This window comes from Propithecus coquereli, unplaced genomic scaffold, assembly GCF_000956105.1.
Source record: "Propithecus coquereli isolate 6110/MARCELLA unplaced genomic scaffold, Pcoq_1.0 Scaffold10, whole genome shotgun sequence".
Lineage (NCBI taxonomy): Eukaryota > Metazoa > Chordata > Mammalia > Primates > Indriidae > Propithecus > Propithecus coquereli.
Genome location: NW_012133858.1, coordinates 18,857,944 through 18,873,466, shown reverse-complemented (window position 1 = coordinate 18,873,466; position 15,523 = coordinate 18,857,944). Strand labels below are relative to the sequence as shown.

Sequence of the window (15,523 nt, the reverse complement as noted above, 5' to 3'; positions counted from 1 at the left end):
TTGCTTGAAAGCCAAGGAACAAATGACAGAGTAATAACACTATGAAGTATCTAGATCAGAGATCTGGGTTAGAGCTGATCTCTTTTATTTTTTTTTTTAATTTTTTTTGGTTTTTAAAAAAATTGTTATGGGTACATAATAGTTATATATCTTTATAGGGTACATATGATATTTTGATACAGGCATGCAATGTGAATTAATCAAATCAGGGTAATTGGGGAATCTGTCACCTCAGGCATTTAACCTTTCTTTGTGTTAGGAACATTCCAATTCCACTCTTTTAGTTATTTTACGGTATACTCTAACTTATTGTTGATTATAGTCACTTTGTTGTGCTAGCAAGTATTGTTCATACTATCTAACTATATTTTTGCACCCATGTGATCTCTTTTAAACATCTGTGTTGATCAGAGGAGAAAGTATAGCAAGAAGAACTATACTTGTTTAAGTACGATTAGATTCTCTTTGAAATAGAGGCCAAGGTCATTAAAATATAAATTATTGTGAGTTTCTTAAAGGTTGAAGTATATTGTGTATTCTTATGGAATTGTAGGTACATGGCATTTTTTGTGTGTCTTGGTTCTTACCTTATACAAAGTCTCAAAAGTTCAAATCTTAATAAAGATGTTTCTCTATCCCAAGACCCTTAGTTTTCATTTTTTTGGTTGTTAGTGTATTTTAGTAGCTTATCTTTTAGAAATTATTTTTGTTTCCACATAACTTAAACATGGATTTACTTACTGTGCTATAATTTGAATATTATGCATTTTTCCTTTTCCCGTAACCCATACCTGAATATAATCACGAATGAATGTAATCATGTCTTTAGACATCACTTAATCAAATTTAGTCTCATTCCCACAGATAACTAAAGCTTGTCATTTATACTCTTGAAATTTTACCTGCCTTTTTTTCAGAACTTTTGTATTGATTTCTTGCTTTTCTCTCTCTTTTAATCTTTTCTTCGTGGATTCAAAAGGAAAAGGTATAGTAACTTTGGTTTGCATGAGAGGTTTTTTATCTTTTGACCTTTTTAATGTTGAAAGAGAATGCTATCAATTATAGTTGATGCCCTCATATGAAATGCTTATTGAAAAAACTACAGCTAATTAATGCAAGAAATTGTGAAAAACTATAAATACATGCATATCTTCAATGTTTTATTTTAACTGAAAATATATAAATTTTAATTTTCCCCTAATCTTTTGATACAGTCCCAAACCTTTTCTTTTGAGTTTGTATCTGCTGATTGGAGGTTTGCAGTATTTTGGGGGCATAAACTTCATCAATAATGGGCCATGTAAAATTTGCAATTTTAATTTTTAAAAATGAGGTAAAAGCTTAGGTACCTGTGAATCAATCAGAGTACAAAATTCTAGATTTTAACAAAACTTCCTTTCAATCTTTTACCCTTGTCAATATCTTTGTGACGGTTTCGTAAAGCAAGTCATCTTTACCAAGTTTTTCTAAATCATCCATTTAGTGTTCATAGAAACAACAGCTCTTTCTTTTTCACTCTTGTTTCATCACTTCGTGTACTTTTTAATTAAGTTTTTGAAGTACAGTGACATTACAATGACATGAGCAGGTTTAGGAATGAATGCAACTGACTCCTTAGTAAGCATCAATATTCTAGAACAGCAGTCCCCAACCTTTTTGGCACCAGGGACTGGTTTCATGGAAGACAGTTTTTTCATGGACCAGGAGGGTGGGGAGAGGATGGTTTTGGGATGATTCAAGTACATTGCATTTATTGTGCACTTTATTTCTATTATTATTACATTGTAATATATAATGAAATAATTATGCAACTCACCACAATGCAGAATGTGAGAGTCCTGAGCTTATTTCCCTGCAACTAGATGGTCCCATCTGGGGGTGATGGGACACAGTGACTGATCTGACAGGAGGCAGAGCTTAGGCGGTGATGCCAGTGAAGGGGAGCGATGGGAAGCCATGGAGATTGGCTGTAAATACAGATGAAGCTTCGCTTTCTCACCTACCACTAACCTGCTGTGCGGCCCGGTTCCTAACAGGCCAACTGGTACCCATCTGTGGCCAGGAGTTGGGGATGCAGTTCTAGAAGACAGACAGTTATGGGGATTCTGTGTGCCCTGTTCTTCAGTCAAGAAGCTTTACAGAGGGAAGGAGAACTTTAATTCTCTGAGTTGGTTAGATGGAGGTCAGGTAAAACTGCTTCTCCTATTTTGTGATCATTGATGAAAATGTTTCCTAATAAGATCTCCTTTCCTTTTCTCCCTTAGTCCTAGAGAATATTTTAGTGTGAATAAAGGGTAGGAAAAGAATAGCATTGGAGTATGGTGAATATTGGCAAAGTAGAGTTCTACGTACATAATTAAATTTTATTCCTTCTAGAATGTAGGTATTTCCTTCTTTGATGATCTTTGGGAACTAATTACAACAAATTAGGGGTGAAGAAATAGAAGATCAGGCTAATTTTGGTATGTGGAAAAAGAAATTCTTGAATTATGTTCAAATTTAGATTTTTAGGACTATTATAGACTTTCTATGTTATTTGTGGCTTTTCTTTGCTATTCAGCACATATATTATTCTTAAGCTCAGGATATGCTGAGGAGATTTACCCTAACCAAGTGTACTTTTGAAAGGTATACTAATAAAAGATACAGGTATAATTCAGTGTGGTGTCAAATAGATGTGCTTTATGATTTGAGCTTCAAGTTCTCTTAAATAATTGGTAAGCTATATAATTGTCATTAATAATTCCTTACATTTGTAACATTTGATATTTTTCAAATTTTTCATAGACATTTTGTTATTAAGCTGTATGTCAACTCGGTAAAGTTTTTAAGAAAAGTGATAGTCTCATTTTCATATTTCTTGCCCAGGATCACCTTCATAAAGACCTACTCCCATTTTTTTTTTAATGCTAAGTAGACAGTGCCAACTAAATGTAATTTTATGTGACTTTGTAAATGAAATTACATGTACTATTAATTTAATACCTTTTCCCCAATAATAGACAAAGGAGACTTCAGAGAGTAGAAGGAGAATAGAATTTTTCCCTTTAAATTAATGAGATCAAGAGCAGCCTGGAGAGAGCTTCGATTTTTACCCTTCTTGCTTCTGTCCAGGTCCTTTTGTTCTTTCTATGTAAGTATAGAATTTAAGTGTTTTAAAGAGGTTTTATGTTTATTTTGGCCAAATACCTTTTCCCAGAATTGTCCAGAATTGTCTGGACTACAGAATATTCAGTTACTGTATTAGGAGAAACCTCTCCAATAAAACTGTTTTCTTCTTTCCACAGAAATTCTGCCTTTTCTGAATTTAGTTTAAATTATGTAATAGCAAGTTTGTTAATATGGTACCATAAAGATAGAATGTATAAAGATAGCAGTAACAGTTGATAAATATCTTTGTGGAGTCAAAGTAGGTTACATTTGATAGGCTGTCTTTTTTTGCTTCTCTCACCATCATCTTCTAGGTTTTTTTTTTAATGTGTGTGTGCATATCATCTGTAAATTAGTTTGTGATGAAAACCTACTAATATTTGAAGGACATTGAATTAGTTCCTTTGTGCATTATCTTACTTTACTAATTTATTACTCTTAGCAACACAGTGAGGTGATGATTGTTTTCTACATTTTACAGATGAAGATAGGGAGGTCAAGCAGATTTATTACCCAGACATACACTGTGGTTGCAATGCCTATAACTCTCTAGAATTAGGGGTAGGATTAAAATCCAGATGTCTGGTTTCATAGCCATGCTACCTTTTAAAGGGACATTATAAAGATAAAAAATACATTGTAAAAATCAAGAAAAAAATTGAGAATATTTTCATTAACACAGACCTGTGGGATGTAAATGTAATACATATTTCAGAAATGACCAAGGTTAATAATTTAGTTCCCTGTCTTAGCTAGTTTTTAATATGTGGGAACCGTAGTTAGGAAAGCAGTTATGTTTGGTTTTGAATCTAGAAGTTAGATATGCCCTTTTTCTTCCCTCATTTCATCCATTGCTGCTGTTTTCTGTTTCCTCTTTCTTAATGGCACCCTTATTTTATCATACTTCCCACTTCTCCTGCTCACGCTTACTGTGCCTTATAAGAATACTTAAATTGTCTAATTAAAGCATGAATTTTGCTAAATTGGAATGCAGTAGTGAGTATCTTTAAGTATCGGTGAATCAAAACTCTAGGAAGTTTGGATCTCAAAGCAAGGACTATAAAGGATCTCAGCAGCATGCTATCTAGACACCTCTCTGTTCCTGGAAGGCTGGTAGTCCAAACTCGAGGGGCTTCTTTGTGAGGCTGGTGTGAAATTTCATACCAACCTCTTTGTCCTCTTTCATTTCGCCTGTTGCCTACACGTGTGGCCCAAAGCAGTGGTATACATAGAATACTGCTGCCTAACCATCATATCATGACGGTTTGGAAATTAAAGTACCTGGATAATTCACTAACTGTATAAGGAGGCCCTAACAAAATAAGGATCATGGAAAGCACTATTTCAGGCAGGCATTTTCAGTTGAGTGAAATAAAATGTGCTGTCATATTTATAGTCAAGAAAATTATAGAATAAAGAGAAGTTTTAATAATTTAGATAAAATTGAGGGAGGGAGGAAAAATGAGGGAGGAGGCCAGTCTAGATATATGGAAAAATATCTGTAATTATATAATTCTAGATGTGAATGAAGATAATGATTTTCAAGATAACTAGATTTGTATATTTATGATTTTTATTCCTTTTCGAATGTTCACCTTGGAAGGTGAAAATACAAAATGATTTTTTTAAAAAATAGAGTATTTTTTGTGTGCCAGATACAGTACAGTCATTAATTGTTTCAGAACGCTTTCTTGGGGATTCCTATTAAACCAGTTTATGAACACAGAAAAATACTCTGACAGTATTCACTTTGGATGGACAAAAGGACTGACTTAATATTATTCCCTAGACCTGAGAATGAATGTCTTTAGACTCTTTCTGATAACTAGATTTACTTAAAGAAGAGAGGTTTGCAAATGTGAAAGCTGTTAAGATGATTGTCAGATGCCTTCTGAATGCAAGGAACCAAGCGAGGTATTCTAGGAGTGTTAATTCACTCATCATCTTATCGCTCAGAGAGGGGTACCAAAACTTGCATGTAGATGCAAAACTTGCATGTAAATAGTTAAGGGAGGCACAAACAAGTGCTAGGGGAGTTGAGAATATTCCAGGTTGTAGAAGTATGGTGTTTTGTTTTCTTTTTTCTAAATAGTTATACTTTGTAGCCATGCCTTCTTACATTTAAATTTTTATCTCATTGTTTTTAAGTGGATACAATAATGAACTTGATACAAAATAAGTATTGTCTAGGAGAAGCCCTAGAGGAATTTCTTTTAATTATTAGATAATAAAATTTAATAAATGTTTGAGTACCTCTTGGAGAAATCAGAGGTCATTAAGGCAAGATCCTTGCCCTTAAAGAACTTAATCTAATAGGGATTTGAATTACTTGCTTTTAGCTTATCAAATGTTGATGCTTGAAATACTTTTCTGAAGTAGTTTAAATGTTTACTCTGTAATTTTTTTTGCACTGTTAATTTGCTTAGTAAACCTTTTCTTCATGGATAATATAAATGTAAATTTCAGCTAAATTCTAAATTAATACATTTTGATTTTTGAAGTTTTAAAGTTATTTTAAAAGAAGATGATATTCCCTGTAACTTTGCATCTTGAAAACAGCAATAAATACAATTCTAGGCTGAGACAGATGAAAAATAGTTGGTTTGTTCAAGAAGTTACAGATTTCTTATAGGTTTTTTGGCTTATCATTAGCAAGTTCTGTATTATACTTCCTTGTAAATCTTGTTTGTTTTTTTTTCTGTATCTTAGTGTCTAATCCAATGCCCAGCATCTATTATATGTTTAATAAGTATTCTTAAAAATGAATGTGACTTCATCTGCTACTTTTGATTCTTGCCACCTACCAAGTCTTTGAAAACATGCCTTTACTGTATATAATTATTCACTTCCATTTCTTTCCCTTGACTTTACAAACTGCTTTAGATCAGAATCAAGCTTTGCGACTCTGTCTGGGGAGCACTAGTGTTGGAGGTCAGTATGGAGCCATCTCTGCCCTCAGTATCAACAATGACTGCTCAAGACTCCTTTGTGGCTTCGCTAAAGGTCAGGTAAGATGTGAACTTTCTTTTATCCATGAGACAGTGTTAAAATCAATTTTTAAAAACTGTTCTCTTTAGATCAATATTTTGAAGACCAAAACATGTGTTATGAAGTGATACATCTGTGGAGCTAACCTGAGATTGCTCAATCTGACTTCTCTCTTGTTCAGATTTTTAAATAATTGTTATTGACTGACCCAGAGTCTGTAATTTTTTATATCCTAATTCCTGTGTCTATTTGAGTAAGTAGCTTTCATAATCCAACCAGGACATAATGTAAAATGTCCTTCCTTATGGAAAAGTAAGTAATTGTGGCTGCTTTTTAGATATACTATATTCTGCTTTCTGTATTCTTGTTGTGTTCTTGGAGAACTACTTTGTTGTTTCTTTCTTTCCACTTCTGAAACTGGCAATAGGTTATGGTTTTTCCCATCTTCTGATTTCTGCATCACTAGCTGGTTTGGCAGTAAGCCTTCCCTATAATTTTTACCAGTGCTAAATAGATTGACTTATTAGAGAAATTTCTTTTACCTCTCAGCATAAGAACAACATTTAAAATCTAAAAGGAAAAGTAGGTTGGGCAGGATGATGAGGGGTAGATGAGGATGGAATAAAGGCTTCGTGCTTTAATGGATCTGTACCCTTTAGGTATGTTTTAACTTTATAGTCCTTTGCCTGTAATGTTTATAGACCAGGAATAGATTATTTCAGCCAGAAGACAGGATACTTAAGTCCAAAAAAATAGCAATAAATTTGTTTTTAAAGCACTTAGTTGTCTTATAGATCACCATGTGGGATTTGGCCAGTGGAAAACTTCTAAGATCAATAACAGATGCTCATCCTCCAGGAACAGCAATATTGCATATCAAGGTAATAGCTTTGTTTTCTTTTTCTAATAATTTCTATTATTATGCCTTTGTGTCTATTTTAAAGTAAATTTCTCTGTATTGATAATCAGAAGTCTAAAAAATGTATTTAACATGAAGCCGAACGCTACTTTATTAATAGAATTCTTAATCTTGAACTATCTTTTATTTGACTAGCCCCATGTGATGTTTTCCCAAATTAAAAAAAAGAGGTGGGCTAGTATGGAAATATTTAACTTCAAGTTGTGTTGAAGTCTAATAGATATAGCAGCAAAAAGGGCAAATTGATGTGGTCCTAGACTGGAGGTTGGCAGTAAAGACAAGCAGCACCCTGCTGAAACTCATATGGAGATTGTAAAAGGTCTTTTTACCTTGGTTTAGTCCGCCAAAATTTTATTGCTGAGGTAGTGTGCTCTGTCACCTTTTGTTGCAAGTTGCATGAGGTTCAAGGCACCAATTGTGAAAGAAGCAGCATTTGGATTATGTTTAGAAATGAATCTATTGGTTTATTTTCTTTCAGGCTTCTAAAGTGAAAAAATTAAGATCCTAGTCTTGGCTTTCTCCTTATAGGCCTGAAAAAATTAAACTGACTTAAGTAACAGATTTTATTTATAACTACAATGTGGACGTTGATTCTTGCATACTGTCAGGCCCATGTTCAGAAGCATAAAAGGTAAAGAATTGTAACTAGGGAAGTCTAAAATCAGATCTTCTGGATTTTAATCATGTACACATTTTGTTGCTTAGCTGTGCAGAGCTCTCTCATCCATACGTATGCTTTTTAAAGTCTGCAAGCATCTGGAGTTTAAATGTCTGTATATAGGTTAGTTACAGAAAAGTCTTTTGTGACAAAGCATCATTGAAGCATTTAGTAACAATGAAAACAATCAAGACAAGTAAAAGTGGAGAGAATTTCTCCTCTTTCAGAACATTATGGTAATTTACATTGTCCTCTTTTCATATAGCATATGCCAACTTCTATATAGTTGCTTATATACGTCTTCTCTCTCTTAATAGATTGAGATCTTTGAATCAGAATCTGTCAGTCATTTATTTTTGTGTTCTACCCATCGTAGCTGCTCAATAAATGTTTGATTAAAGGAATAACTAGTTGGTGTTGTTTATAAAAGGCCAATCCTTTAGCATAAAAAAATCCCAGAGTTAGTGGGAAAAACAATAAGAAACAAAAGAATATAAAGACAGAGAAAAAAATGCAGCTGAGATTAAAAGCATAGTAGTAGGAACCATTGTGCTGCTTGGGAATGGTGATGAAGGTGGTGCATGCAGACACTGACATTAGAGAAAGAATATGATTGAATACTTCTGAAATCTTGGATTGACAACAGCCAGTTGTTAATTGTTTTCCAAACTTAACTCTGTATCCCATCAATGACAATTTGGGATTGCATCCTTTATAGAGGTGTGTGTGTGCACGTGTATAATTCTATAAATGTACTACTATACTAATTTTTATGTACATTATAAAGCAAATACATAAGAAATAGAAAATTAAACAGAAATATGAATTCTATTATTTTTTCTACACTCCTACACTCTCATGCACACCCCTAGGTTACAGGCTTCCCACTTTGGCAACTGCTCACCTAGGCTTTGGGAGCAAAAGTGTCAGACTTCTTTACTATACCCACATGTGGGCTGAGGAAGAATAATTTTACAGGGGCCTCCTGTACCTCAGCCGTCCCTGAGTGAAAGCATGAGGCATACCATTTCGGATGGTTCATCAGCCTTTGGGCTGAGGGAGGCTAGTCATTGTAAATGATGCAAGTTCATTATTCCGTTTTGTGTCGTGCAGCATATGACCTTGGGACTGTCTTTGTGAATATTATTTATTTATTATTCTGAGTTTCCAGGTTAAGTAGTAATAACTGAAGTAAATTCTTGGAAAAAGGTCAAGGAGGTAGCACTTTTTCGGAAGAGTTACATAAAAAGTTTAAAATGTTTTTAATATAGTGAATTAGCTCTTTAGTTATTCAGAAAGCATAGTCAGACAAGTTTATTTCCCAAAGATAACCAAGTATCTTTTACTGAGTCTTTATTCTTGAAAACTAGACAACTGCAAATGTACCCAAAGGATCCTATTCATTTAATAGTAAGTTAGAAAAAGTTAATGTGAGAACACTGGGTTTTTTTTAATCAATCATAGTTTGTATTTTTCTTTTATTCTGATGAAAGGTGGTTTTGCTTTTTGAAAGCCCTAGTTTTTGTAACGATAGCGAACCATTTTTATTCTAAATCAAGGTAAGTTTGTATGTTTAGAGTGATGAGCTGAATCTAGTTTAGGTGATTTCAAATGCTATTAAGTGTATATATTATAGATTTTCAATATTCTCTGATTTTTCCCTCTTCTTAATACTTAACTAGATATTTAAATATCTACAAGAAATAAATTCTTTCTCTGTTTAGTTTACAGATGATCCAACTCTCGCAATTTGCAACGACAGCGGAGGCTCTGTTTTTGAATTGACATTTAAGTAAGAGACCAATGGACATTTGTTGACAAATGAAAAGACTAGCTCTGGTTTCATGATTTGAAATTGAACATGAAGAGGTCTTGAAAGCCCGTGTGATTGAGAATACATTATGGCTGTGTATTACAATTACCTGGGCAGACTTGTAGAACATATGGGGTTCTGGGCCAGGTCTTCCAAAATTTTATCTCAGTAGGTCTTATTTGCTGTCAAGCTTGGTAACCAGTATTCTGAGCTACTCTGCTGTGTAGTAGCTCAGTAATTTTGGTTTAGGTTCAAGGCCTAGTTGATTATAATTGTAATGTACAGCTGTAAAAAGGTTTTTATTGCCTGAGAATGGCCTTGTTTGCTCTTTAAATAAGAACAAAGACTGTCTAGATACATAGAAGAACATTTATGAAGCTGAGTTTTTTAAAAAAGTAGAACATAATATTCATTGTATGTTTCCATAAATTCTTCAAGTTTAATAGCAGTGCTATCTTTGTTTCTTATATTTCTCATAGCTTCTAACAACATTGAGCAAAAAGTAATTTCTGAAAAGGTACTATTCATTATTCAGCTAATGTTTCTTGGGCATCTCCTATATGTAGGCCTTTCTAGACACCGGAGTTATAGCCGTGAACCAGGCAAGGTTCCTAGTCTAATAGAATTTGTTTTCTAGTTGTGGCGAGGGTAAGGAGACCAATAGCAAGCCAGCACATAAATGAAATAACATCAGATAGGTATGAGTACTGTGACGACACAAAGAAGACAGGTCATTGTGCTAGAGAGCATTTGGGAATAATTCAAGAATGCCTTTCTCAGAAGGGGTGACGTTTGAAAAAAGACCTGAATGATGAGCCAGTCAACAAGTGCAAAGATCTGGAGGAAGTGTTCCAGGCAGAGGCACATTTGAACACAAAGGCTTTGAGGTGGGCACAAACTGGGCCTGCTGGAGCAATGGAAAGAAGGCAGGTGTGACTGGAGCATGACTTTGTCAAATACACTGTAGTGGGAGAGGAATGAAGGCAGGAGCCAGAGCATAGCCTTTTAAGACATGGCCAAAGAGTTGAGATTTTATTTTATGTATGATGGCAAGCCAGTGGACCGTTTTTAGTGGAAGAGTGATTGATCTGACCTGTGTAATAAAAAGATCATGCAGCTGTTTTGTGGAGCTTGGATTGTTGGGGGTAAAAGGAGGAGTTAGGAGGCTATTAAAGTAGTCTAAGTTAAGGATGATAGTGACTTGAATCATTGCTAAATTGATTGTGAATTTTTGGATTGCATTTTCAGGAGAGTGATGGGAGTGAGAACATGTGAATCTAGATGTCTCTTCAGTGGTTCCAAGGGTGAAGTTTGCTGTATTGAGCCTCTGCATTCTAAGCCTGAATTGAAAGATCATCCCATCACACAGTTTTCATTATTGGCCATGGCTTCCTTAACAAAGGTAGGTATATTTAGATGGTGAAACTCGTGACTTTCAGAGGCTTTGAATACAAAAAATTTGAAAATTTCGAGGCAAATATTGAACATAAATTATATTTCTCTCCTAAGATACTGGTCATTGGATTGAAACCATCGTTGAAAGTATGGATGACTTTTCCCTATGGTCGGGTGAGTAAACCTCTCCATCTTATTGGGAAAAGGAGGGACCATGTCAGGAGGTTGAGGGAAATGATTTGCAAGGGCAAATTCTGTGAAATTGTCAAAAAACTAGGTAGAATGAAAGTCAGTGCTCCAAAGATCATTGTCTGGACTTGCTTTAAGGTGACCAAAGCAGCATAAGCTGGTGACTAAACAATGTCCTGGGGATCATGAAATTTTGTACTTTTCTATTTTTATCATTTTAAGTTTTTCTATCATAAACAGCATATAACTGGTTTTTGTTTTTAACCTCAATTTGACAGTGTCTGTGTATTGCTGCCCTGGCACTTTATGGTCACACCTAATTTCATGCATGGATTTTCCTGGCTTCATTCACTGCCCTTTGAGTGCAGTACAATTCCCTTATTGGATTTAAAGCTGGAGGCTAAGTTGATATAGTGAGTCTGAGCCCTGATTTTCAATGTTTGAAAGACATTTGTTTTTGTGTGACTGCCGCACTGGGACAGGATTATGCTTATTCTCTCCTGCTTTGATATGGAACTACTGATAGAGTGTACCCCACTGTGTACTGATAGAGTACACCCCAACATAAATGGCTACTATATATGCTTTCCTTGGCTTCTGCCTCTGATATTTTACTTTGGGGGATGATACTTCCCAGCATGTGTTATTATACCCCAGTTTCCCCCGCTCTTTCCTGCTTGGGTGTTTTCAGAAAGTTGTGATCTTCCAGTGTATATATGAGGAGAGGTATTGATGGGATGGGATGGTGAATGATGGTATAGGACTCTGGCTAGTTCAGAAAGCAGCCCCTATACTGAGCGAGATCACTCTTGTTTTCTTGTTGGTGCCCTGTGTATCTCTGGGCCCCACGGGAGAAGCAAGTCTGTCCTCTTAGATGGCAAAACTTGCTTAGATTGCCATTAACATTTCTTAGGTTAGCTCCATTGGCTAATTTAGGTTTATGTCATGGTGGTATGTGTTTGCTTCTTTTTATATGTTTTTATTGGTATTTTTTCTAATTCAAACAAGTAGACCGGTTGGAAGAATTTTACATTGAGCATTTGTATATCTACCATCTAAATTCTACTATTAACATTTTCCTATACCTTCTTTATTACATATCTGTCCATCTCTCCATCTCTCTACCCACTCATCCAACTACACTATTTTGTTATGTATTTCAAAGTAAATTACAGAAACCAGTACTCTTTCTCCTAAATATTCAGCATGCATATCATTAGCTAGAGTTTAATATTTGTTTAGTTTTTCCTTTGATGTAAAATTTACATATGAAATGTACAAATCTGGAGTGTACATTTTCTGCACTTTGACAAATGCATATACTTTCGTAACCCAAATCCCTATAAAGATATAGAACATTACCATCAACCCAGAGAGTTCCTCTGTGACACTTCCCAGTCAGTCTTGCTTCAATAGAATTTTTATGAGAACTTGGGAAAAGTTTTCTCAAAGAACTCTAGTCAGAGGCTGTTTTTAACCAGAGTTTTCTCTTTGTCCTCCTGTTTCTTAATCATGGTAAATTTTTTCTTGTTTTCCTCACTTAGATGGATCCTTCCAGTGTTCCATTGCTGGCCTGGCACTTTGTGGCAGTGCATAATTATGTGAATCCCATGCTTGCCTTCTGCAGAGGAGATGTCGTTCATTTTCTATTGGTAAGTTCCAGTATGCTAGGTCTGTTATAAGTCTCTCATAATTTTTTTCCCTGCTTCATTAGTAGTTTAATATTATATCAATAAAAAAAAAATTATCCAGGCATGGTGGCACATGCCTGTAGTGCCGTAGTTCCAGCTACCTGGGAGGCTGAATCAGGAGGATCACTTGAGCCCAGAAGTTCAAGGCTGTAGTAAGCTATGATCACCTCACTACACTCCAGCCAGGGTAATAGAGTGAGACCCTGTCTTTAAAAAAAAAAAAAAAATGTATTTTAATCCATAAGTCTTTGGAGAGAGAGTGACCTGTTTAATTTTTATTTAAGTTTTAATGGTTAACATGAAAAAAACCCCAGTTACCCTTAGCTCCATAACCATTCATAGTTTATTTCTCAGTTTTGTCTGCTTTGACTGACAGATAATTAATGGTTTATGTGTATGTATAAACATATGAATGTGAATGTGTATGTATTGGTTTACCTATCTACATAGATAACATGCATATTTATTAGATAGAGAGCAAGTATAATTGAGAACCTACTGTTCTCTGCACTGTGATGGGCACAAGAAGCAATTAGGGAAGGTGTACGCATGGCTTATAATATTGTTTGAAAAGCAAAACCAGTACATTTATTGCTACCAGAGAGAATAGTTTAAGGATTGAACCATGTGATGAGAATTGAAAGTTGATATAAATTCAGAGTATGAAGAAATTAGTATGGACTAGAGAGGCCGTGGATAGATTTATAATGGATATACAGCCGATACTGAGAGAGGGAGTAGGCATATTGGGGGAAATGAGGTGAACTGAAGTCACAGAGGTAAGAGTGTGCCTGTGTAATCTCTTTGCGGGTTTCCTAGCTCAGTGAAGTGAGTGCACTGCTGTCTACCTAGCTTCTCCAGCCAGAAACCTAGGAGTTGCCTTTTATTAATAGTACCTTTTTCCCTTCATATGTGTTTTATCACCAAGTTCTGTTGACTCTACCTCGAAAATCTCTTGACCACCTCCCTTTTTGTCTCCTCCATGGCTGTTTCTCTAGTCTAAACCACGTATGTTTCTAGCCGGGACTCTGCAGTAACTTTCTAACTAGTCTCTGGCCTCAGTGCTTTACATATGCTATTGTGCCTACCAAAACAGCTCTCTGCTCTTTTCCACTGTGTCCTAGCTCATGATTAAAATCGCCTTACCTGATCTCCTGAACCAAGTCAGTGCCTCCTGCCACATACACGAAGGCCTGTAAGACCTTTCTCCTTTGATAACATTCAGCACTTTTTAAGTTAGTCATCTAGTATTTTTTTTCCTCAGTAGACAAGAAGTCTACAGACCAACTCTACTGTTATATTTCTAGCCACTAGAGCAGTGCTTGTATATAGTAGAGGCTTTAACAAATGTCTATAGAATTAATAATAGGGGGAAACCTATGGTGGAAAATAAAATTGAGTATTTGGGGTGGATCTAGGTTAGGGGTTGAAAAACTATGGCCCATGGGCCAAATCTGGCCAGCCATCTGTTTCTGTAAATAAGTCTTATTGGAACACAGTCATGCCCATTTGCTTATATATTATTTATGGTTGCTTTTTCATTACAGTGGTAGAGTTGAGTAGGTGTGACAGAGACTGTATGGTCTGCAGAGCCTAAAATGTTTACTGTGTGGCACTTTTCAGAAAAATTTGCTAACCCTTGATCTAGGTTATATAATGATTGGCCTGAATTGGTAATGGGGAGCCATCATAGGTACTAAAGATGAGATTAAAGTGATATTTTAGGAAGATCAGTCTAAAACTATAAAAAGAATAGATTATAGAAGGTAAGGGAGAAATTGAAGGTTTTTCTCTTGTAATACAGCAGGTAAGAGGTGTTTAGACAAGGTTGGTTGGTTGCAGTGAGAGTTAAGGGATGATACTTTGAAAGACAAGGCTTCTCATCATATTGTATCTAGGGACTGAAGGACATGAACAAAACATTTCTGAATTTGCATATTAGAATCAAGAAATATTCAAAGGAATATTATTTGGGGAGAAGTTGATTATGGAAGATTTCAGTGTGTTGAGTTGGAAGTGAAGGTGGGACTCTCAAGTGTGGTATCAGGGGATGTCCGACAAGAGGATAGCAATCCAGGTCTGGAGTGCAAATGAGAATTCCAGGATAGAGAATGTAGTTGAACCTCTGAAATCAAAAGCTAGAGCATATATGACCTTGGTGGGCAGTCATGCAAGGGAGAGGAAAAAAAGCAAAGCAGGAAAGGAGATTGCTACAAATACACATAGGTAGAAGAGGAAATTGGACAGTATGGTGTCACACAGAGGACAAAGAAGGAAGGCTTCTGGGACAATATCAATTTTGGGGTAATGCCAATGTAAGATCAAGAAAGATAAGGACCACTGAACATATCAAGAAGTGTTTCATTAGAAACTTTTCAGAGCACTGATTGTCAGTATACTGGAGATAGAAGCTAGATTGTAGAGCATTGTTAAGGGTATTCTGATGAGCAAACTCATACAATCATAGTGTTTGGTTGTGAGAGAGAGTGTGGTTAAATATTATCTTTTAAAAGTAAATCAAGGAAAGAGTTTTTAAAATTTTTTTTTATTTGAAAGTGGAGAAGAGAAAAACATGTTTGAGAGCAAAAGGAAAAGGGCACTTAGAAAGGAGTGATTAAATATGCTATCAAGAAAGGGGTAACATTAAACAGTCGATGGCGAGGAGTAGGATCTAGAGTATACAGTCATGCACTGCATAACAACATTTTGGTCAATGATGG

The 15,523-nt window shown here is 35.3% G+C and overlaps 1 protein-coding gene across 1 annotated transcript in view; it reads left to right on the top strand.

Annotated features, from left to right (window-relative positions):
• Nucleotides 1-15,523, top strand: part of VPS8 (vacuolar protein sorting 8 homolog (S. cerevisiae)) — a 213,907-nt gene that overhangs the window by 15,628 nt on the left and 182,756 nt on the right. Inside the window, 6 exon segments of the mRNA XM_012640004.1 lie at nucleotides 6,034-6,158; nucleotides 6,933-7,019; nucleotides 9,440-9,507; nucleotides 10,777-10,930; nucleotides 11,038-11,097; nucleotides 12,657-12,764. Of these exon segments, the coding sequence (XP_012495458.1) occupies nucleotides 6,034-6,158; nucleotides 6,933-7,019; nucleotides 9,440-9,507; nucleotides 10,777-10,930; nucleotides 11,038-11,097; nucleotides 12,657-12,764 (602 nt within the window).